Source organism: Egretta garzetta, unplaced genomic scaffold (assembly GCF_000687185.1).
Source record: "Egretta garzetta isolate BGI_Z169 unplaced genomic scaffold, ASM68718v1 scaffold415, whole genome shotgun sequence".
NCBI classification, from domain to species: Eukaryota; Metazoa; Chordata; class Aves; order Pelecaniformes; family Ardeidae; genus Egretta; species Egretta garzetta.
In genome coordinates, this window is record NW_009259686.1 from 1,937,406 (window position 1) to 1,959,322 (window position 21,917).

At 41.8% G+C, this 21,917-nt stretch overlaps 1 protein-coding gene across 1 annotated transcript in view; it reads left to right on the forward strand.

Moving 5' to 3' along the window:
• The window catches only part of LRRC1 (leucine rich repeat containing 1), a 73,717-nt gene that overhangs the window by 22,460 nt on the left and 29,340 nt on the right, over window positions 1–21,917 (forward strand). Inside the window, exons 3-4 of the mRNA XM_009638789.2 lie at window positions 9,646–9,724; window positions 12,925–13,014. Coding sequence (XP_009637084.1) covers window positions 9,646–9,724; window positions 12,925–13,014 — 169 coding nt within the window. The remainder of the gene's footprint in view (window positions 1–9,645; window positions 9,725–12,924; window positions 13,015–21,917) is intronic.

Here is a 21,917-nt window from a genome sequence, read left to right on the forward strand (position 1 = left end):
TTCCCCCCACCCCACCAGCAAGTGGGCTGGGGGTGCACAAGAAGCTGTGGGGGGCCACAGCTGGGACAGCTGACCCCAACTGACCAAAGGGATATCCCACACCATATGGTGTCATGCTCAGCATCTAAAGCTGGGGGAAGAAGATGGAGGGGGTGGGCATTCAGAGCGATGGCATTTGTCTTCCCAAGCCACTGTTACACATGATGGAGCCCTGCTTTCCTGGAGATGGCTGAGCACCTGCCTGCCCATGGGAAGTAGGAACGAATTCCTTGTTTTGCTTTGATTGAGTGCGTGGCTTTTGCTTTCCCTATTAAAGTCTTTATCTCAACCCATGAGTCTTCTCACTTTTGCTCTTATTCTCTCTCCCATCCTACCAGGGGGGAGTGAGCAAGCGGCTGGGTGGTGCTTAGTTGTCAGCTGGGGTTCAACCACAACACAGGTACATTTTATTTAATCAGTCAATTAAAGCTTCCTTAGAAAGCTGGGTGAGCATGCGGCAGCTGAGCTGCAGAGCATCAGTCTGTGCCACCGCAGAGCGGTCTATAATCTTCGCTTTGCTCTCTGGGGCTTCAGCTCCCTTGTTTGTGTCGTGCATCCACACCGATGGCTTTCCCTTTTAATTCAGCAGTTTGCTCTCAAAGACATACCTGTCACCCATACTGTAGGATTACCTCCCTTCTGCCCACAAAGTGGGTCAGTGTCCCCCTTTTATTCTCCCCCACCGAAAGCAGGATAATAAAGCAGCGTTTTCAAACTACAAATACTGACAGAGGAAAGGCTCAAGCACTTATTTCAATTCACCTCGTCTGGTGACCCAGCTATTTTACAGTGAGGACATAAGCTAATTAGACAGGAGCACTCTGATGCTCTGATCATGTCCTGCAGCCCTGCATGGGCTCCGGTCTCTCACCGAACAGCTCCTGCCTTCTGCCCTGTGCTCTCACCTCTGCTCTGGCTGTCCACCCCTGCTGCACTTCCACAGCATCGGAGCAGAAACCTCCTCCCTGAAATCCTCCTCTTCTCTGCCTGCCACCAGCTGCTCCGACATGAATGTGCTGGCACAGGGCTGGTGGTAAATAGTAAACCCCAGAATGCTGAGAAATCAATGTGAATTGATGCTTTCTTGCTGACTACTTTTTTTTTTTTTTCTTCCTTCTTGTCCACTGAGCAAGCTGTGCTGTGAGGCCGAGGCCGTATGGCTGGCAAACACATCTTTTTGTTAAAATATGCAACTGCTGGATGTTGTGTGTTTGCCTTCAGAACTCCTTTGTGTCCAGGTGAGCGCTTATGGACAAAACAAGAAGTGCTCTCCTGCTCCTGCATGGACATGTCTTACCTGGTACAAGAAGACATCCTGTGAATGCACTCACTGCAGCCCTGGTTGGGAACACCTGAAAGCCGTGGGACATCCCACCAGAGGCTACTGTGGTTTGTATGGTGGTAGAGCACTGCTGGAGATGATCTTAAGCTTTGGCCTGGGTCAGGCCAGTGACTGGTTTTTGTTTTGGTTTGTTTTTTTTTTGTTTGTTTGTTTGCTTGTTTTGAGGATTTTTGTTGTTGGTTTGTTTTTTTTGGTTATTTTTTTGTGCTACTGAAAGCAGAATTCCCTTATTGCAGACTTGGAGATAACAGAATTTTTCATTCTTTCAGATGGTTGCTTGCTTGCTTGCTAGCAGTTGTGTTGGGTGGTTGGTTGGGTTTCTTTTCTATGTTTTTTTTGACCCATCTGATTTCTAGCGACATGTATTTTCTTTGTATTCTCTCCCATCCCTTCCTTGAGGTTAGTTTAAAACCTGTGCTTAAAAAACATTGTCATGTCTTTCTTATGAAGTTTAGGGGTCGACATACAAAGCAGAGTACTGGGGAAGAAAGAAACATGTACTGCAAAGTGCTTTTAGATTCTGGAGCGCTGCAGAATCCTGCAGGCATGTTAGAAATTCTTGCTTGCTTTGAAGAAGCGATGTAAAAGTTGGAATTTGTGAATCTGTGTCACTGAAATTAATTTGATTTGGTAAGTTGGAGGAGGAGGTGAGCTTTATATGCAGCAGGAGAAGTAAGGTGGGAGAGGAAAGACTGGACCTCATCACTGTGCAAGGCCCCTCAGGGAGGGGAAGGAAGGAACAGCAAGTGCTGACTGATCGGGAAAGAGAAGATAAGTGAAATCTCATGATGGAATAATCTAATTAGAGATGTTTAGAAGGTGTTATTTTTAAATGGATTACAGAAAAGTGGATTTTTCCATCATGGTACATTCTGCCAGATTTAACTGTTTTTCTGAGGAAACTTTGCTAATGTACTTGCGTGCACATCTAGCAACAGTGTCTGGCTTCATCCAAATTTAAGAGAGGGCTATGGATTTTGAAAGGTTTTTTTGTTTGGGTTTTTGGGGGGTTGCTTTTGTTTGGTTTTTTTGGGTATTTTAGTGGGGGGTTTTTGTTTGGTTTGTTTTGGTTTTTTTATTGAAAGCAGCAGGACAAGTTGGTGACAGAAACCTTTGGCCTGCCAAAGTATCATCTAAAGCGTTAAATATCAGACAATCCATATGGGAGTGACATAAAATAAATACTTCATTTTCTGGTTAATCTATATTAGAGGTCATAAAACGGCAAACTGCAAACAGGCATTGTTAGTTCTTGTATCCACAGAGTTGCTTGGGTTTTGGTTTCTTATTTGTTAAGAAAGTTAGATGCCATGACTATGAAGTTACTGAAGAATTAATCCAATACATCTGTAACGTGGCTGTTAAAAAGCTTAATACACTTTCTGTCATCCACAGCTTCACAGGTAGAATAGTATTCTATAGAATAGGTTTTACTACTTTTTCTTCTCTTGCTTCTCAGACTGAAAGTATTTAATTCCTGCTAGCCTCAAGGTCCAAGATGGAAATCCTCATAAAAATGTCTCCTCGCCTTGTTTAACTCTTCATTGGCATGTATTGGTGAGAAGGTGGAGGACCTAAATTCCTTGCTGGACTCGGGCTCTTCCACTGAATTCACCTGGAGCTGCTGTTTCCCTGTGGTCTGAACTTTTGAGCCCCCCCATCCTTATTCCTCCCATTTCCAATTTACAGCTCCTGGTCCTCTGTTACTGCTTCTTCCTGCAGCTGAGAAGGACAAGTCTGTTGATATACCACATGCTATCTGTTCAAAACCCACCATTTTTCTGTGTTCCCGCACAGTTTTCTTTCAAGTAAATTGAAATAATATCTATGTAACCATGTAAGGCAATTTTGTGAGGGTTTTTTCCCCTGCTCCTCTCCTTGCTTGGAAAAGGGACACGTCCGGAAGCAATGAGGAGGAGGCATGAGATGCATACCTTGCTTCAGTTCCTTGTTAATTATACAGTAAGGGATTTAGTTGAGAAAACCCAACCTGAACCTGTTTGTGAGTTATCCTTGAAGTTGTAATAGACGGGTCTTAAAAGAGCCGTATGTCTTGTATTTTGTATATCCTCAGCCTCAGAGCTTGAAGAGGAAAATGTGACAACCTGTACAAGGGCCACTTAATCTCAATAGAGTTTTCAAGAACCGCATGACTCCTTGTCACATTGTGCCCCAGAAATTGTAACATTTACCTAAAGAGGTTGATTACTGCAGCCTTCGGGGCTAGTAACAAAACCTTCCGGTTTCTAGAAAAAAAAGAAGCCTGTCAGATCATTGTGTATGTCATGATTTCAATGTGGAAAGGGAGGGAGAGGGTATATGAACTTCCTCTATCCAACCTCTGGGAGTGGCACTTGGCTGCATTGGGAAGGTGGTGAGACATGCAGTGGTGGGGACCTCTGTGAGAGACAACAGCCTGCTCAGCTGGGCTTTGCAGCTGAAGAGCCCTTCGTAAAGGCAAACAAACATTTGCACCACAAATTCCTTCTTTCATGATGTTTGACTAAGCGGGCGGTTTCCTCCTCCCGTGTTGGGAAGGTGGAAGTGGTAGAGAGCAGGGTGGGAAAGCTTTCCCAAGGGACTTGGAGACCCCTCTGCAGTGGGTGGCACAGAGGAACCTCCGTGGAAGTGGGAAGAGAACCTAAATCACTCAGGCACTGCAGTGCTTAATGCTTTATTGGACCTTTTTTTTTCCCCCCTCTGTGTGTGTGTGATACGTGGTAGTATATATTGTATATTATGTATATGAGAAGAGGCAGAGGGAAAATTCTTCTGAGTATTGAATTGGATGGATGAGATCTGGTTCGCCTCTGGTTCTCTCTCTCCTGAGGGGTAATGCTGCATGAATTCACAGTCTTTGAGTCTGGAATGGGCTTCCTGGATATATGTTTGATATAAACTAATCAACTGCTTAATACATCAATTAATTGATTATTACGAAGTGGTTAAGGTGTTTTGTCTGTGTTGTACATACCTGGTGGTGGGCCTTCTGCTGTGACTGTCTAGATCAGGACTCTTCAGTTGACTTTTGCTGGGACGTATGGGGTGCACCAGCTCCAGCCCTCCTCAAGCACAGCGCAGAATGTGTAAAGGATGTTGGCTGTGTGGCCTTCGGATAGACAAAAAACATTGTCAGTTCTTCGAACTTGATATACAATGCTGTAAAAATGTGCCATACAAAAGGTTTTATCAGTTTAAAACGAAGGCTGTCTTCTCCCCTGCCCTGCCAGCCATCAGAAAAAGGAGAGTGGGGGAATGGGGATTGAGAGATCTCGCTGTTGTAAAAATCTTCAACAAAAAATAGATTAGCACCAAACAAAAGGAATTTTAGAGGTAATTTTCTCATTCAGACAGTACAGAATTCCCTAGTGTCAAACTCACCTCTTAAGTCACTTGTACAGGACTTGCTAGATCGTTATCAAATTCTTGTGCAAACTAGAACAATAAACATCTGAAGAAGAGGTATTTTGAAGGGGGGGAGGGAGGGGAAGTATGCCCTCTTATATATGACTGCCAAGCTTGATTTTCATCCACTCCTGCTGGCACGACTTCTTTTTGCTGCCAGTGTATCTGTGTTGTCACACGTCACAGGGCTTATGCTTGGTTTACAGCTTTATTATTAGCAATGCTGCACAATCTGTATGCCAGAACATCTGGGGCATCGTGTAAATGTAGAGCATTTGCATAGTGTGTAGCATTAGAAGAATCTGAGAAATTTAAGTAGGATTTGAGCTGGTTATCCAGCAGTGGCAAGAAAAGCATCCAACCTTAGCGCTGCTGATGTGGGCAGAGATGTACGTGTTGATGTCTGTAATGAAATCAAGTAGTCAACAGTAATGGTGAAAGCTGCTTAATACATCAAGAGACAGAAGGACTTCTTGATACATTTTAATATCCTCTGTTGCATTTCAGTTGATTATGTCAATGCTCCTATTAGGGACCATCATCTTTGCTATAATAATCACTCCAGGGTTTTTTTGTCATATACTAAAATGCTCCTTGCCTTTTCTCCTCTGGGTTCATTTATTCAACACAATGTTACAGTTGTCTTCAGATGTAGTGATAAAGTATCTGCTCATAATTTGGTTGTGTTTTGCCTCAGAAATCTTTTTAAGACGCTTTGCAATTGAAATGCATTATATTTCAACCTTGTTGAACTTAGTAAATGTGTAATGATCCTCAGTTCAAAGAGTTGCACTGAGTTTTTGTCTGTCCCTTGTCTGGTTAGGTGGAGGAGAAAAATGAAGCAGATACAGAAAAAGCATCAATGTGGGGAGGAAAATGCATTTTACGTGCAAAAAAAAAAAAAAAGCTTAGCATAGAAATGCAATTTCCCTTCTTTTCCCTATGCCTGTTGCTGTTCCTTATTGAAGATTTTTGCTCATGTAGTTGACTTCATAGTCTGGAATATCAAGGCTGGGAAAGCACATTTCATTTTCAGAACAGATTTTTGTAATTTGTAAAGGTGTCCAAACTAGAAGCAGTGCCTGTACTGTCTTACTTCAAGTAGTATCTTGGAGTAATTTTTACTTGCCTCAGATACTTGTTGGCTTTTACAGATAATCCCCAAGACTTGTAACAGAAAAAGCTTATCAAAATAGTTTTGCTGGGAAAGCCTATTTTCTGGTTTTTGTAGTCTGCCATACAGAAGTAGAAGAGAAATTATTTGCAGTGTGGCAATGAAACTACACATTGGTGGAGGGACATGGTGTCTTAGGGACATGGTTTAGTGGTGGGATGGCAGGGTTAGGTTAAAGGTTGGACTCGATGATCTTAAAGGTCTTTTCCAACCAAAGCGATTCTATGATTCTATGATTCTATGAAATCAGTTGCATGATTACTTTCAGAAATTTTGTGATTGAGGATTTAAGTTTATCTTCTGCTTTATATGTTACATTTTTATATGTGTGTGTATATATGTATATATATATATTTAAAATTTTTTTCCAAACAAATTAGGATAGTTCTACTTAAGCTATGATTTTTGTGGGGCGCTTTGTTTTTTATCTGGGAGAATGACTCATGCACACAGCAAGTGTGTATCTGTATATGAAAGGGGTGTGTGCACTCACATATATGCATTTATAAAAGTTGTGGACACTGGCTGGGTTGCAAAGAAATGAGTTATTCTGATCCCTCAGAAGCTTTGAAATAGTGACGTCCCTTTCAGGACTTCTCCAGCTAGTTATCTAGGGAAGGATGGTATGAGGACTAGATGGCGGATGACACGCTTCTTTGCTTGCTGCTGGTTAGCAGGGCTTGGTATCAGCGTTTGTCATTGCTGTAACGCAAGGTAGAAGTAACAACATCTATTGAGTGCATGTAGGAGCTCCGTCTTCAATAATCCTGTAGCACAAATTCAGTTTTCTACAGGCAGCACTCAGTCATAGAGGGTTGGAATGGGTAAAACCATCAGCTTTGCTGTCTGTAAATGCAGTTTTGATTTTCATTTTGGTTTGATTTTATGTATATTTCTGTATAGGGAAAGGGAAGGTTTCCTTTTCTGTGTACTCTTTGTATTTCTTAGAACACCCTTTCAAAAATGAATGCTTCTACGTGAATGTTTAATACAAAAAAAAAAGTAGTAATTTGCCATCTGTTTTTGCAAGACAGAGCGATGTCCCTGCTTTTGTCAGTGCTTTTACTTTCTGGAGTGTTAGTGACAGGGAAATGTTTTTAAGTACTTGTGTTGAATTGGAGAATTTATCACTTTAAGGTCATTTTTTAATGAAGCAACCTTAATGATATAATGATACTTTTGTTTTTTGTGTTGTTACTCAAATGCCACTGTTTGTCCCTACCATATGAGAGGAATAAAGTGTGAGGTTTTGACTCCAGCTGAGACGTTTACAGATGTGACACTTTGAAACAGGCTGGTTCAAATGTCCCCAATTTAAAATTCGGGAGCCTTGTGGGCTCCTGCAGTAGCTTCATGGCTGCTTCCGAAGGTCTTTGCGGCAGATCTTGTTGCTGGCTGCATCACTGGCCTGTGTTGTGCTGGATTTGGGCTTGTGAATGAGATGGAGCCCAGGAAGAGGTTTGAAGAGCCTGGCCACAAGGCTTGGTTGCTCTCCGGCCAGATGCCCCCTGCGCAGGGTCCCAAATGGCAGCCCCCGTGCCCCTCTGGCCTTTGCCTCAGGCTGACATCCCACCACGCGGCCTGGTCTTTCTGTGGGGCAAGCTGCCACAGGGCAGCTCACTCGCTTAATCCTGACTCGGTGACGCTGTGCGACCTGTCCCGCCTAACCTCAAAGGCCTCGCCTACCGTTTCGCTCTGAATGTAGATCATTGCTGTTGGGTTTCTGGGGAAGATGAACTGTTTCTCCCCAAATACCAAAGCTGTTATGAAGGAGTGGGTGAGCAAGAACATATAAAACATCCCTGGTAGGACTTGGTCTCTAAAGTCGCCTATTCCATGTTATGGGACAACTACTGCTGTTGACAGGCCTCAGGGCTTGTGTAGATTTAAAAGTAGTTTATTCTCCTTCATCAAGTCTACTGAGGGAACTGCAGGTGCTGCGTGCGCTGCTCCATGCAGACCTCACCCGAGGTGGCTTCGTTTGGCATTGTGGAAACACAGCTTGGAGGCTTGATGCCTCATGTGGCGGGTATTCACCCCTTGTTCATTATTTTGATATTTAGTAACAGTGAATGTATTTGCCGAATGTGCGGTGTGTTTCTGGGGTTAGTGATTAGACCACTCCAGAGCTACTTGTAATCGTTAGGAACCGTTTCTCCATCTGCCCTGTCTGTTTTCAAAGCTGTGCCTGATGAGTGTACTGGGAGCACTGGGATTCGCGAGGCAAGAGTGATTTGCTTCCATTCCAAGAGGAAGCACCTCTTGGGATGGAATGAAACCCATTTGGGGAGGCTCATCTCTCTCCTTCCCTCCAGTCCTTCCCACTCATGTAGGAAGCAGAAGAAGGTTCCCAGGAGATGCTCCTTTACCACCCTTTTGTTGATCGTTCACAACTGGTGACCTGTGGGTTTGGAAGATGTTCTTGCTGGCTCTGGGTTCAGTTCTGAGGTGGGAATCATTAAAAAATAGATGCGTTTGCTCAGATTACCTGGCAAGAGATGAACCTGATGAGCAGGTACTCTCTTCCCTCCTCCTCTCCTCCCTCCATTGCACTGCTTTCAGGGAGAAGAGCTGAATGGAATACATAGGTAGTCAATTCTGAGTTACTCAGCTTGGTAGGGAGAGACCTAATTTCCAAATATTTTTCAACATATTTAGATCACTGCTGGCTGCTGAGGTCAGTGGTGCCATGCATGAGGGAAATCTATGAAGACATTTCCCAAAGTATTCTTTGTGATGAGAACAGCAGGAAGAGGAGATGGAGTAGATGTAATGATCTGTAGAAAAAATGGAAATAGGAAAAAACTTGGAAGCAGAAGTCTTATTTTTTACATCAAGATTTGCCTTTTTTCTTTTTGAATTCTTTTCAAAATGAATCATAAAAATCTAAGTTATTAAACAAGGAAACCAGATATGTTTGTTTCATTTTTGCTGGATCTCGGTGTAAACAAGGACTTCCACCGAGCACCCACAGCCTATTCGTGGAAATACAGCTTGATGTAAGAGGCCCAGAATTTTATTTTTAAGGTGGCATGCCTAACTTCAGTAGGTAACCGTGTTATGTTGAAGATACTTGAAAAAAATATCTGTTTTCACATACAAATATCTCTGATTACTTTCTTCCAATCTGAAATAATGCACTAGCACTTATTTGGGACCTGTCAATCTGAATAATATTTTAATATTATCGGGCTTCAGTGTGAGGGAGGCTGGTTCTGCTCCCATGAATGTATGTTACAGGCAGAGAGAATGGCAGGTTGTCTTCTTCCTTCCCTTGTTTTCCCTCCCCACATACTCTCTGCCAGCACAGACTGGGTGTGTACTGATCAAATTACAAGAGGTTTGGATTTTAATTGGTTCTTTAGGACAGTCCTAGCACATGGAGAGTCTGCTTTTTTGATGGGCAGAGGCTGATAAAGATTAGTCCAAGGACAGGTGAGTAGGCTAGGATCAGGAAGATGAGGGTGGAGCAGGAGGGGGAAATGGGATGTGAAAAAGCACAAAATGACTCTGCCGCGATAGCCGTGTACTTGGATGTGAAGCAGTCTTGCATGTTGAAATGTCTTGAAAGATATCAAGATAACTCCTTGCAGTAGCAAGTTACTGAATGTAATGAGGCAATAATGTCAGTGTAGATGCAGCACAGTTGTTGACAATTTCTTTTTCCTTTTTTTTTCTTCTGCAGATATTCCTGAAATACCAGAAAGCATCTCATTCTGCAGAGCACTACAGGTAGCAGATTTCAGTGGGAATCCACTGACTAGGTAACTTCCACCTTCCTCTTAGTACTTGCCATACCAGAATTACAGTCTTGCTGTAACAATTACAATTTTAAATAAGCCCTTAAAAATGGTGATCTAGGATCTCTATGAAATCTTGCCAACAGTGTCTGTCTCTGGCAGGGACTGCAGCAAAAGTTCAGATTCAAAAAGTGATGTGCATCTTTCCTGGGAGGGGATGAAATTTGTTAGCCAACCAGGAAAAATGTAAATCTGATTGTCTCTTAAGTAATTTTCATTCCTCTTCTTAAATGCAAAGGAAAACCATGCCCATGTTTGGGAGAGATAAGGCAATGGTTAGCACGAATGCTTTGGCACAAACCCAGGTGCCTGACGATTTGGAATAGACTTTAGATCAGCCGCTGCAGATAATGGCTTTTACTAATGATTAAAGCTTGGACTAGTGTTTCATCACCCTCCCATCGATTGGGACACAGTGACATGCAGTAACACGTGGCAAAAATGCATGGCATATGTCAGTGGCTGCTATGGCTGCTGCCGGTCTGAGTTCCGATGAGCTGGGGTCTGGGGGTTACGCACACTTTTGGTATGGAAGAGGAGTTCTGTTTACGTTTCTCTGTTCCATTCGGATGAATTTGGAATTTATCTAGTGAAATGAGGCAGGAGATAGCAAGGAAGAGGTGATCTGCTAGTTAAAGCCTTTGAATACTCTTTGGAGAACTGTTTCCTAAACCAACTGGTGCCACAGAGCTCCTTTAGTGGTGCTGAGCAAGTCTCATAAGCCAGAGTATTCACAGTGGCTGCTCCAAGACCTGCTTTGCTTTGCTCTGAGATGGGCTAGGAATACCTGCAGGATTAGCTGGCTGGCTGGGGTGCAGGAGGGCCAACAAACAGGAGAGTGTCTGTAATATCTTAAGCCGCTCCGTGGTTTTGCAAGACGGCTTATCCCACGTGTGCAGCTGAGATTCTTCAGAAGTGCACTTTGAATATCGCCCATAGTGCGTCCTAAGTTCTCTGGAAAGTCACATCTCTGAGCATTAAAGGGACACTTGTGGCCTTAATGCCTGTGCCTCTGTAGCCCATTTATATAGTGAGGATGATAATACCACAAAAATCCAGGAAAGCAAACTGAGGCTGAACTGATGTTTAGATAGGCAAGTGGTGAGGGTCACTGAACAGCTTTTTCCCAGGCATCAGTGTGCAGTACCTAAAGCTCAGAGCTACATCTCGTGGTATTGAAATCAAAATTGTCTGTAGTAGTGTGCTAGTTATCCTTCTCCATTTTGTGTGCTGAATAAGGCCTGGGGCCCAAGTAATGTGTTTCCTTAAACAGTAGTTGTAATGCACAGCTACAGCTGAGTGGAATTAACGGAAGAGTTGAAAGGCTTTTTAATGGGGTTGAAACAGATCTCATAACTCTTTGTTGACAGTTTAAGGGAATTTTAAAAATTCTTGATAAAGTGGCTCTGAAGTACATGCCTGTCCTGGAAAACATCACTCCAAGCAGTTTACTAAGTTAGAAAACACAGATACCATAAGCTATTTACACACGGTTGCCAGGTATTTTCTGTGATGAGATCCAGAATTTCAGTTTTACCTATATAACAGCATGTAAGTTTTGGTACTAATTGGCCCAGGCAGAGTGGGAAAGTCTAGGAGTGATGTCCTTTTCTATGTGATATCCTGGAACTTTTAGCCACTGATTCTTGTCCTTATTTCCTCTAAGCTTAAAAGCCAGTTGGAGATCTTCCCAATCAATGTCCTACCACTAATACAGTATGTTGCCTCATTGTCAAACTTAACGATTGATGAACCTGCAGCATTAAAAGTGGCTGGCAGGCCATTTTTCCAGCTGTTTTCAGATGAGTTCAGGTTTATATTAATAAAAAGCAGGCACATTTATTGTAGGTTAGACTGGAAGTCCACTGCATGCTGTAGATAGGATAGAATAGAATAGTTCCAGTTGGAAGGGACCTAGAGTGATTGTCTAGTTCAACTACCTGTCCACTTCAGGGCTGACCAAAAGATAATCAGACCATTTAACTCCAGTCTTAAACCTGTTGGAGCCTAAATGGTAATGAATAGTTAAAGAGGAGCTCACATTTTGGAGATATTGAGCGTGTTCTCTTAATAAGGTCCAGAAAATGACAAACAGCGCAGTATGGAGTTGAGTACATGAAAAGCCCTCCCTGCCCCCCCCTGCTGTAATTTGTCCTTTTCCCGTTCCCCATCATGGACAGTTGTACTTGCCTGTAGGCATGCATCTCCTTTTGGCTGGTTGCCTGCAGGTCATACCATGTGCCTTGAGCTGGGCGATGGGGAGAGCAGGAACTAAACCAAATGCTACAGCTGGAGCTTATGTTGCATGCTCTGGGGGTTGAGCAGAAGTTGGATGGCTGGGCCAGGGGCTTCTCCTCCTCTACCTCATTGTCCCTTTTACTCCATCCTGTCTCCTGTGCAACTGCAAATTGAGCTGCTTGGTGCAACACGGCTGCCGGCGAGCAGTGAGTGGTACAGGAATCTGCCCGCGTGAGGGGAGGGGAAGGCAAGCCTTGCAGAAGACTGACCGGGTGATGGACCTAAAGGCTTTGGGAACTTTGGGAATGTTTTGCGTATGGCTGCATTTTATAGTGTAAGAAGGGAGGGATTACACGCTGTTGTGTTAATGAACCAGTAAATGTGAAATGCTGTAACAGCGGAATGTTGTCCTCATAGTGAGCAGACTGTTTCTTCAAAAAGCAGCAACTGAGCAGCCTAGTAGCTAATACGAAATGGCCGTGCTGTAAGCATGTATGTAACTGAAGCCTGAATAAAAAAAAAAAATTCGTTTAATTATTTTACCATCTAGGAAAATAATAGTAAAAATGTTTTCTTAATATGCTTGATTTTAAAAATTTTTTAAAATGCTTAAAATGTTCTCAAGCCCTGTAACATTTTAAAGTTGCAAACTGGGGGCAGGGAAGATGGGCTAGGAGACAGGGATATTACCTGTTCTTCGACATAGAAGGAACTTTAAAGTCACTGAGTCATGGGTGTTTTTTATTTTCCTTACTGTGATCCTTTGAATTTTCTGAGAGTCACACTGGAGTCTGGACATGCCTCCTTTTGTGTGTATTTGCTAAATAGAATCCTGTTTTCTACTACATGTTCTCTTTTCCAGTATGTATTACACGAATGTGAATAATTCTGCTGGAAGTCCTTGATTTGAATTAATATCTCCATAGGTTGCCTGAAAGCTTTCCTGAGTTACAGAATCTAACGTGTCTTTCAGTAAATGACATCTCTCTGCAAGCACTACCTGAAAACATTGGGAAGTAAGTTTTTTATACTTTATTACTATCTTAATTTATTTTCCCTTTATTGTTACACCTATTGCATAAATGACTTGCATAATTGTATGTCATATACCTATAAAATCATTTACAGGTCTGCACTTATTTTTTTTATTCTTTCCAGTCTGAGGGACTGTTTTAAGAAGAATCCTTTTGCATTTTCACGTAACATTAGCAGGCTAATGCAGAATCTGAAGCGTGTGTATATGTTTTGACCCTGTTCTCCGGGATTTGGAGTAACTTGGAATTTTAGGTACAAAATTAAATAGGTGTTTTGTGATGCAGGTCTGACCTTTTGCTTTCCTTCATTGTAGTAGACCATTGATCCGTTATTGTGAACATGTCAGATCGCTTGGAGCTTAGCTCAAAACAATTGTTGGCACAAGAACAGATGGGAAAAAGCTACCTGTGATCAGGATGGAAATCAGAAGATTCCTAAGTATAAGAGCAGTCTGGTTCTGAAAAAGAACTCTGGTGGGAGCTGTGAAGATGAAAACTCATGCAATAGCTCTTAAGATGAAATTTAATATGCTTTTAAGATGCGTTTGTTAACTCTGCAAAGTAGAGCAGGGTTGCAAGGACAGAATTCCGAAGTGGAGACACATGGAAAGTAAAGTGACCATTGTTTATCTGTCTTATTTTGACTGAAATGAACATCCACACTTGTGGAAGGGAAACCTCTCTCCTCTTAGTGGAGAGAAGGGTATCTCTTCCCATTTGAAGGAGAAGAGGTAATTCCATGTCTCCTCACTTGAATATGTGAGAGTGGCTGTTCAGATCAAAGGGTCATCTAGCCCAGCTGCCTTCTACAGCTGCAATAAGAAGATGCCTAGTGAGGATAAAGAAAAGTTTGATTACTCCTCTTCCCATCCCCTGACTGTTCCTAGTTCAGAGGATTTCCTGAGCTTTGGATTTTGGTTTGTGTAATTGGTAGCCTATTATGAATCTCTCTTGCACGTACTTGTCCAGTTTCTCCTTGAGCTTTTGTAGACATCTTTAGTATTCTCCCCTGGAAAATTGCTGCACAGGCCTATTACCCATTGCATTGATTTGTTGTGAGGGTTTTTTTGAGCCTGGCTCTACCTACCTTGCCTATGATCCCTGGTATTGGAAGAGGCAGCAAGCAGCTGATCCCTATGCATTTGATCTGCCGTCAAGGCCTTTGTAGTTTTCTGCCGTATCCCTGAGTGCTTTTTTCCAGGCTGAAGAGTCTAACTTGCTAGTCCAGCTTCAGGAGTAGCCTTCACAGAACCTAAGATACCTGTACTTTAACTCAGAAAGTTATAGTTATAAAGTTATAGTTTGTTACTTTTGCTGAGAAACATACAATTTTAGAGAATTTGAAATTTCTGGCAGCACCATTTTTTAATTTGCTCTTGCCTTTGTGGTTACCTTGCCCATGCTGTTGCTTTAAGTTGCTGTGTACTGAACCACTTCCATCTTTCTTAAGAAAGCTACCGTAACTCAGATGTTGAGTCATGAGTGTCAGTAGAGGCCTATTAATCGTGGACATCCTTTCATAAAGTGGAATATTTCTAACATAGATGCTTTGGGGAGTCAGCATAGTCTCTAACAGCAAAGTCCTCTAGAAGTGATGTTATTATTAAGAGCTCCTGCGATGTAGTCAAGTTCAGACCGGCCTTGCTTTAGCCACTTCCCATGGGTATGAAAGCTGTCAGCTGGCACCACTCCAGCAGCAATAGAAGTGGAAAATGTCTTTTGAAACCTTCCGCAAGCGCTAACAGGTACAGATAATGTGCACCCAGTGACTATGGCAAAGTCTTACCTAAAAATTGCATGGGCCGGGGCTTTTGTGACATTCTTCCTTTTCTGTAAAAGTTCACAAAACTTTTTTCATGCAGCTTTTTGCAGCACTGGCGGCTAAGAACAGGCTTGTTCAGACTTTGCGGTTACTGAAAACCAAGGCCAAACATTTGGGATCCTGCCTGATTCTGAAAATGAATACAGAAACATGACAAGCTGAAACGATTCCCAAAGCATGAGGCGGACTGCTGCTTGGCAGACAGCAGCTAGAGGAAGGTTGCTGGTTTCCCTGAGAGGTCACTGGCTGCGGTGGCTCTGGCGTCTTGCATGTCCTGCCTGTCATTTGGTAGTGTGAGTGGTGACAGCTTCTGTTTTGGAGCAAATGATTAGAAACAACTTTGGTTAAAATGGGGATACCAGGCATTTGTAGGGATGTCAATATGTGGAGCTGTGCAAGAATAAGAGTAAGAATTTGCCTATTATGGATCCTAAGCAGTCCAGGGAAGTCCTGTGGTGCTGTTTCAGCCCTACGTGAGCTGTTGCAGAACAGAACGGTGTAACTAATCCTCCCTCAAAGTCTATATCTGATTCCTGATACTGAAAATAAAAACCCAGGGGTCCTCACTTGCTTTGGGAAAAGCATTGCTTGTCCTGGTGGTCTTGGTGTGTTCTCCCGGAGGGCTAGATTTTTGTTCAAGTGTGACAGGCCTGCTTTGATTTGGGAAGCGCTCCCAGGTTAGTTATCTAGAATACGAATGTTATATTTTTACAAAAACACTTTAATCTCATTAGTAGAAATTTCTGCTATCAGATTTATGCTTAAAGAAGCAGAGACAAATGTGTGGGGCTGTTGTCCTTGGCTCATCAGGTATTCATGACAGGTGGGAATATGGCAGTTGGGAAGCTGACAATAAGCTTGGGCTAAAGATGCATGCTTTCAGACTCAGAATAGTATTAATGTAACATGAGGGAAACTCATGGGATGTCCACCCAACATGTAACTCTTCCTGAAGTCTGTTGGGGAATGTCTTGGTGACAGAGAGAAAGGGATCCTGTCTGGTTTCAGCTGGAAATTATTGGGAGGTCTTGTTTGTAGGCAGCTAGAACTGCAACCTGAAGTCCTTATGGGTCACTTACCTCTGAGAGTGAATTTTATCAATTTTTTTAGCATTAGATCTATAAGTAATAGATTTATTTTTTTTAGTCTGGCTACCAACAAGAGCAGCTTTCCTTTTTTAGTTCATGGAATTTTCATCATTTATTGCAAGTGAGTTTGATGGTGTGGCTGACTGCCTTGTGTTTGGTAAAAGCAGTGAAATGCTCTGTGGCTTCTCCAAAAGTTGCCCATTTGTGCTGTTCATTCCCTTCTCTGTTCTTTTGCCTCTGCACTTGCTGGGACCCAAAAAATGCTAGGAATTAGAAAAAAAGTAATGCTTATTGTGTCGTTCTGGCCAAAAAGACCAAGTAAGGCTCTTAGAGGTGTTTGGATATGTTTGCAAATGCCTTACTTGAGTTTCTGTGTGCCCTGGATAATAATCCGTGGTGTTATTTGATGGAATAGGCTGGACCTGTGTGGTCTGTATGAGATCTGGCAAATAGTGAGCAAACAAATATATACTGGTGATTTATTCTATTACAGTTGGGCTTGTTTTGGGAAAAACTTGAAGTCCCTGTGCTTCCTGCCGGTTTTCTGGCAACCAGCACATGTGGAAACTTAGGGAAATGCATCCTAAATTCTTATGGTCTTATACTCTTGTCTGGGATACTGCCTAATACTGTGAAATCTCTAATTCATCTTCATGTAATACAGTGATCAGAATACGTGCGAATTTACCCTACTGTTTCAAATGGGGAAAGCAACAGAAGTAATGGCAAATATTTTCCAAACAGGAATACTTTGAAGGTTAGTTAGGAAGTTCTTCCTAATGGCAGATAATAGACTTGAATTACCTTGTGGTGAACCATTAGTGGAAGTGTGTCTTCCTCGTGAATTCAGATATCCAGTCCATTTTTTACATGGTCTGATACAGAAGCTGAATGCCAATGTTCAGCTTCGCTGTTGCAGGCCAGTGTCTGAACTTGTTGAAGCCACTGGTAGTAGAGTTGCTGTTGATATTTTTACTGTGCCATTAAGAATTCTTCTGCATAGACCTTTTATATTTTTCTTTTCCTTTGCATTGCCAAAAGGAATATTTTTAAGGGTCCCAGCTGGACATTTGGAGAACATAGGCAAGGCCTCCCTTGAACCTTTTGTCTTTCTTCTTGCTTGTGCCAGCCACACTCAGTGCCTGTCAACTTTTCTTATTCTGTGTGACCACTTCCATCTAGTGCTGGTGTACATGTTGCAAGTTTTCCGTTGTTAGATGAAGCATTCCTCTTTTAAGCTCAGGTATTGTTTTAGGGTGTCTTAGAAAGACGTGTGACACACTGCTTTACGACTTGATAGCAGGCTAGATGTCTTAATATTACCAGTGCTATTTTTTGTGTTTCTCTGTGATTTGCGTTCTCTTAACTCATGGTGTGGTTGCTATCTGGAGTAAAACACTGAATGCTAATGCATGTGAGAGATTTTAGCTAAGAATTAGGTGGGTGCAGCTTAGAGCAGGAGTTGGCCTGTTGGCTAGTTGAACCATTTGGAGAAACAAGTTACGCAATTTAAGCTGTGAGCAGGAGTGTCTTTTACAGCGTTTCTCAGTCTAATGAGAGCAAGTCTAATTTCCTTGCCTATTCTGCAGGACCGCGTGTCTGTAAAGCTGCCCAACGAGCAAGCATAACCTGTTCTTCCCAGTGTGGGTAGCATTTAGGAATTTCCACTTACTTCCAGGATTTTCCTTCAGTACTTCCTTATTAGTGTAACATGCAAATCACAGGGCGTGACTTTTTCCTGAAATTAAAAAAATCAGGGTATTTGTATGTAAGGGTATTTGGGTATATCAGGGTGTTTGTCTGTAAGGCTTCCTAGGGCATACCTTACAGTAGTGTGAATAATCTAATGTCTGTTTGTCCCTAACACCTTCTCTGTCCATATGTGTTCATTCTGTAGCATTGGCTTCAGGGTTAGCTCCCCACCAGCCCACTGTGATGTGGGCTTTTTACCAGCAAAGATTTGGGAACTTAGAGATCTGTACAGTTCTCTCATGGCTTAATGTATAGAAAGAGAAGAGAGGTGGTGTCAGCTTTGTGTGTTTGTTTATTTGTGGTTCTTAGGCTTGAACAAAGTCCAGGTACCTTCTTTAGGAAGCCTTTTATGTGCGTCTCTGATGTTTAATCTAGCATCGGGCTCTCAGATGGGTGCTTCACAAGGAATCAGCCCCAACCAGAACACTAGTCCTTTCAGCATGAAATCTGTGTTTGAAAAAGACAGTTACCTGTCAAACTCTTGTGGGGAAAACAAAATCAACGTGTTTCTTTAATGGCTGAAGCAAAGGGCAGAGCCTCATGACTGTGCTTTAAATTGTGATTTAAGGCCTGCTGTGCATCAGCACACCAAGCATCTAACTCATTCCCAGTTTTTAGCTTTCACCATTTTTTTTCAGCAGTCGTGTCTGTGCCTGGAAAAGATAAATATTACCTTTTTTTTTTTTTTTTTTTTTTTTATGCTAAGGTTTAAAGTATGGGATTATTACTGACTGGCAGGTAGACTGTTTTGAAAGTTCCCTGCCTGACCTCTAGCATGGCAAACAAAAAAGCTTTCCTCTGCTGTACGCAATCTTTAATTTTTCCCCCCCACTCTAAAATGTACAGATGGTCTCCTACTTGGACATGATCTCCAAATCCTGAGGATTCAATGAAAGATCATAGTAATATCATGATTTGTAGTATCCCCATCATTCACAGCCTTCCTCTCCCCTCCCTTTTTTCAGAGAACTGCACAGTCTGTCATGCAAGAAAGTAGAGTAGCCTTATTTTAGCTTTAGAAACTCTTGATGTGGGGAAGGGTGAATTTCTTTAGATGGGAAGGATATTCTTCTGATGCCAATGACTGATGAGTCTGGTTTACTCCCAAGCTGCAAGCAGGCTGAATGGATCTGTGGACCTTACTACTGAAAGGGAATTGCCAGGTAAGCAGAGAACTTTTCCTCCTAACGTCTGCAGCTAGCAGGTAGAATGCTGAAATAGGCATTTCATTATGACAGTGAACATAATGAAAAGAATAGAGTGAATGTTACTGCATTTAGGAGCACTGTTTTGCGGAAAGATTTGTTAGAGGCAGGCTTTTCAAGACTCGTGGAACCACAAATATCCAGAGATTTTGTGTTAGAGAAACAAAGTCACTGAGCGTGGTGGGTTTTTATATATGTGTGTGTGTGTGTGTGTGTATATATATTGTAGAGGTTTTGAAGTTTTCAGCAACTTCTGAACTCAGAATGTTTAATGTTGGTCTGAATAGGTATAGCTGGAGAATAAAAGGTCCTCAAAGGCAAGGATGATGCGCTCGGTGCAGATGATCCAGAAGCAGATCAGAACGGCGTGCTTGTTCCGATAATGGGTTCCTGGGCCAGGCCTTGACTGTGCTTTTCTTGGTGTACGCTAGGATGCCTCAAGTGTAGATTACACATCTGGTAGCATCACACAGAATGGAAAATGCTCTTAAAATTGTGTGGAACAAGACGGTGTAATTCTGGTTTAAGGTTTAGCATAATAATGTCTAATTAAAATACGGTCCTACATGATACAACAAAAGTATTATCTTGCAAATACATGGAAGGAGGACTGTTTGTAGGTGGTCTAGCTAGGCTGATATAAATAGTCTTAAAAGCTGTCACTAGCTTATCTGAATTTAGCATGACAAGTAATATTTACAGAGTTTGAGTAGGTAGAGCATTCAGTGTTAATCACAGCTGTTTGCTAAATGATAAAACTGAATACTAATGAGCTCAAAGGTTGATTTCAGGAACACTGTTTAACAGTGTAATAGTGAATGCAGTGCCATCTGGCCTTTAAATAAGAGGTGTTGCATCTTGTATATCACACAAGGAAGACATATTTAACATTTATTTAGCAATATTTTTTTGAAATAAAGTAATTCCATTTTTTATTTAAGTTGTTGAAGATTGACGTTGCATGAGTGGAATGGGTAGTTATTTTGCAAATGAAGTCTTGTTGTGATAGTAAATTGGCTTAGCCTCCCCAACCTGTTTCAATAATCCTGATAAGCAAATTGGAGAATGCTCAGTTAAAGCATTCAAAAGTGAACAGGCTGAGCCATAATTACAAATCCCTCTCTTTTTCTTAACGATGCCTTTTGAAGTCATAGAAAGTTCAGTGTTCCTGTCCATTTTATGGACCATGCTTCTTGCTGTATGTGGGGAAGAGAGAGAATAGACCCAATCTCAGCAACTTGAAAACCAAGCTTATGTAGAAAACTAGTATTAAATAGCAGGTTAGACTACCCCTGTTACATATTTAGGGAACTTCTTGGCCATAAACTGTAGAACTTTCCTCTGTTTTTAAAATTTGGATGTGACTTGTACTACTAGCTGGCTGATTAGTCTTTCCTCCAGTTAGTAGCTGGTAAGATAGTAATGTTTTTTATCCTTCTGTTTTCACTTGTGGAAGATCTGTAGCTTTTTACAAGCCAATTAATGGTATTGACAATTCAATTCAAGTAGCTGACGATGCAAATGCTCATCCTCTGGCTTTCAGTGTCTCCACCATTTAAGTCTAGGATGGCAAAATTATGAACTTTACTTTTGTGCCTATTTAAAATCAGTCTTCTAAGGAAGGAGTACTTTTTCCCCCATAATTTGTGTCTGCTTCTCCCAGCTCTGTAGAAAGTGGCAGGTGTTAGGAACATAACCCTTATTTTCAGGTCTTCTCACTAGAATTGTTCTTACTAGAATACTGCCCTGCTTGTTAAACTCCAGAAGTGGACTGCCTTGTGTGATGTTCCCTTGCACATTATACACATAAACTTGAGAAGAAAGAACAGAATTTAACTTAACAAGCAAGTTACTTCAAGTTACTTTGCCTCCAAAAAAGGTAGGTTTAGTTAGGATATAAGGTAGAAATCTTTTACGATGAGGGTGGTGAGACTCTGCAACAGGTTGCCCAGAGAAGTTGTAGATGCCCCATCCCTGGAAGTGTCCAAGGTCAGGTTGGATGGGGCTCTGAGCAACTGGATGGGGGAATGCTCTCAAAGATGACTTTTGGAAGAATGGTCTTTAACAATACTGGTGAGACACAATAACAGTTGCATCAAAACTAAATCTAGTTGCCTTGCTTTGCATCCCTTATATTGCAAGGTAGAACCGTAGGACTTCACGTGTGTGAAGATAGTTTGCTTTGAAATGGATAAGTGCCTTCATTTATGAAATTAATACTTCATGTAATTTCTGGCTTATGTAAGAATTTCTGGGATTCAGTAGCTAAGAATTTGCAAAAATTGCTCTCCCCTATTGCATGGTGTGGGCATAAAGTCACTCTCTTTAAATTTTATCAGACTAATCTTACAAAAATTCATTAGTGCTCTTCTTTGTCATTCACACTGTAAAACAGGTTTCCATAACCAAAGGGTAACCAAAGAGGCAGGAGACTGGTTAAAGCTGACATTTGGGGCGGTGGTGGGTGGGTGGGGGAAAACCTTTAAGCTTAAGCTAGACTTTCTGGAGAAATAATCTTCTTGAGAAAAGGAAACTAGCTGCAATTCTCTACTATTTGTAGTTTACCACATAATTGATATGAATGTTAAGGTTCTTATCATGATAACTTTAATTATATGCCAGCATTAAGCAGTAATTGGAAGCAAAATAAGCATGTAGCGTTGACCCTTTTAAAAAGGAGGGCAAAATGCATACTGGGAGCATATAGAGCGTGAACTACATGGTTATATGTTAACAGAACCTTAGGAAGTTCAGGAAGCATAATCTTTCTCTATAAGGCTAATATTGCTTTTGTTGTGTTGGCAATGTCGTTACACCACAAATCCACATGGAGCTGGTTCTTCAGACGCTGAGGAAGGATGTGGTGCTGGCAGGTATAGTAACTGTGTGTGGGTGAAATAAGGTAGACTCGGGGAAGAACTGAAGTGGTAGTTAACTCTGGAAAGGGGTGCATGCTACAGAAGCTCTTGAAACCACACAGGTTTAAGCATCTAATTTCATAGAATCACAGAATGGTTT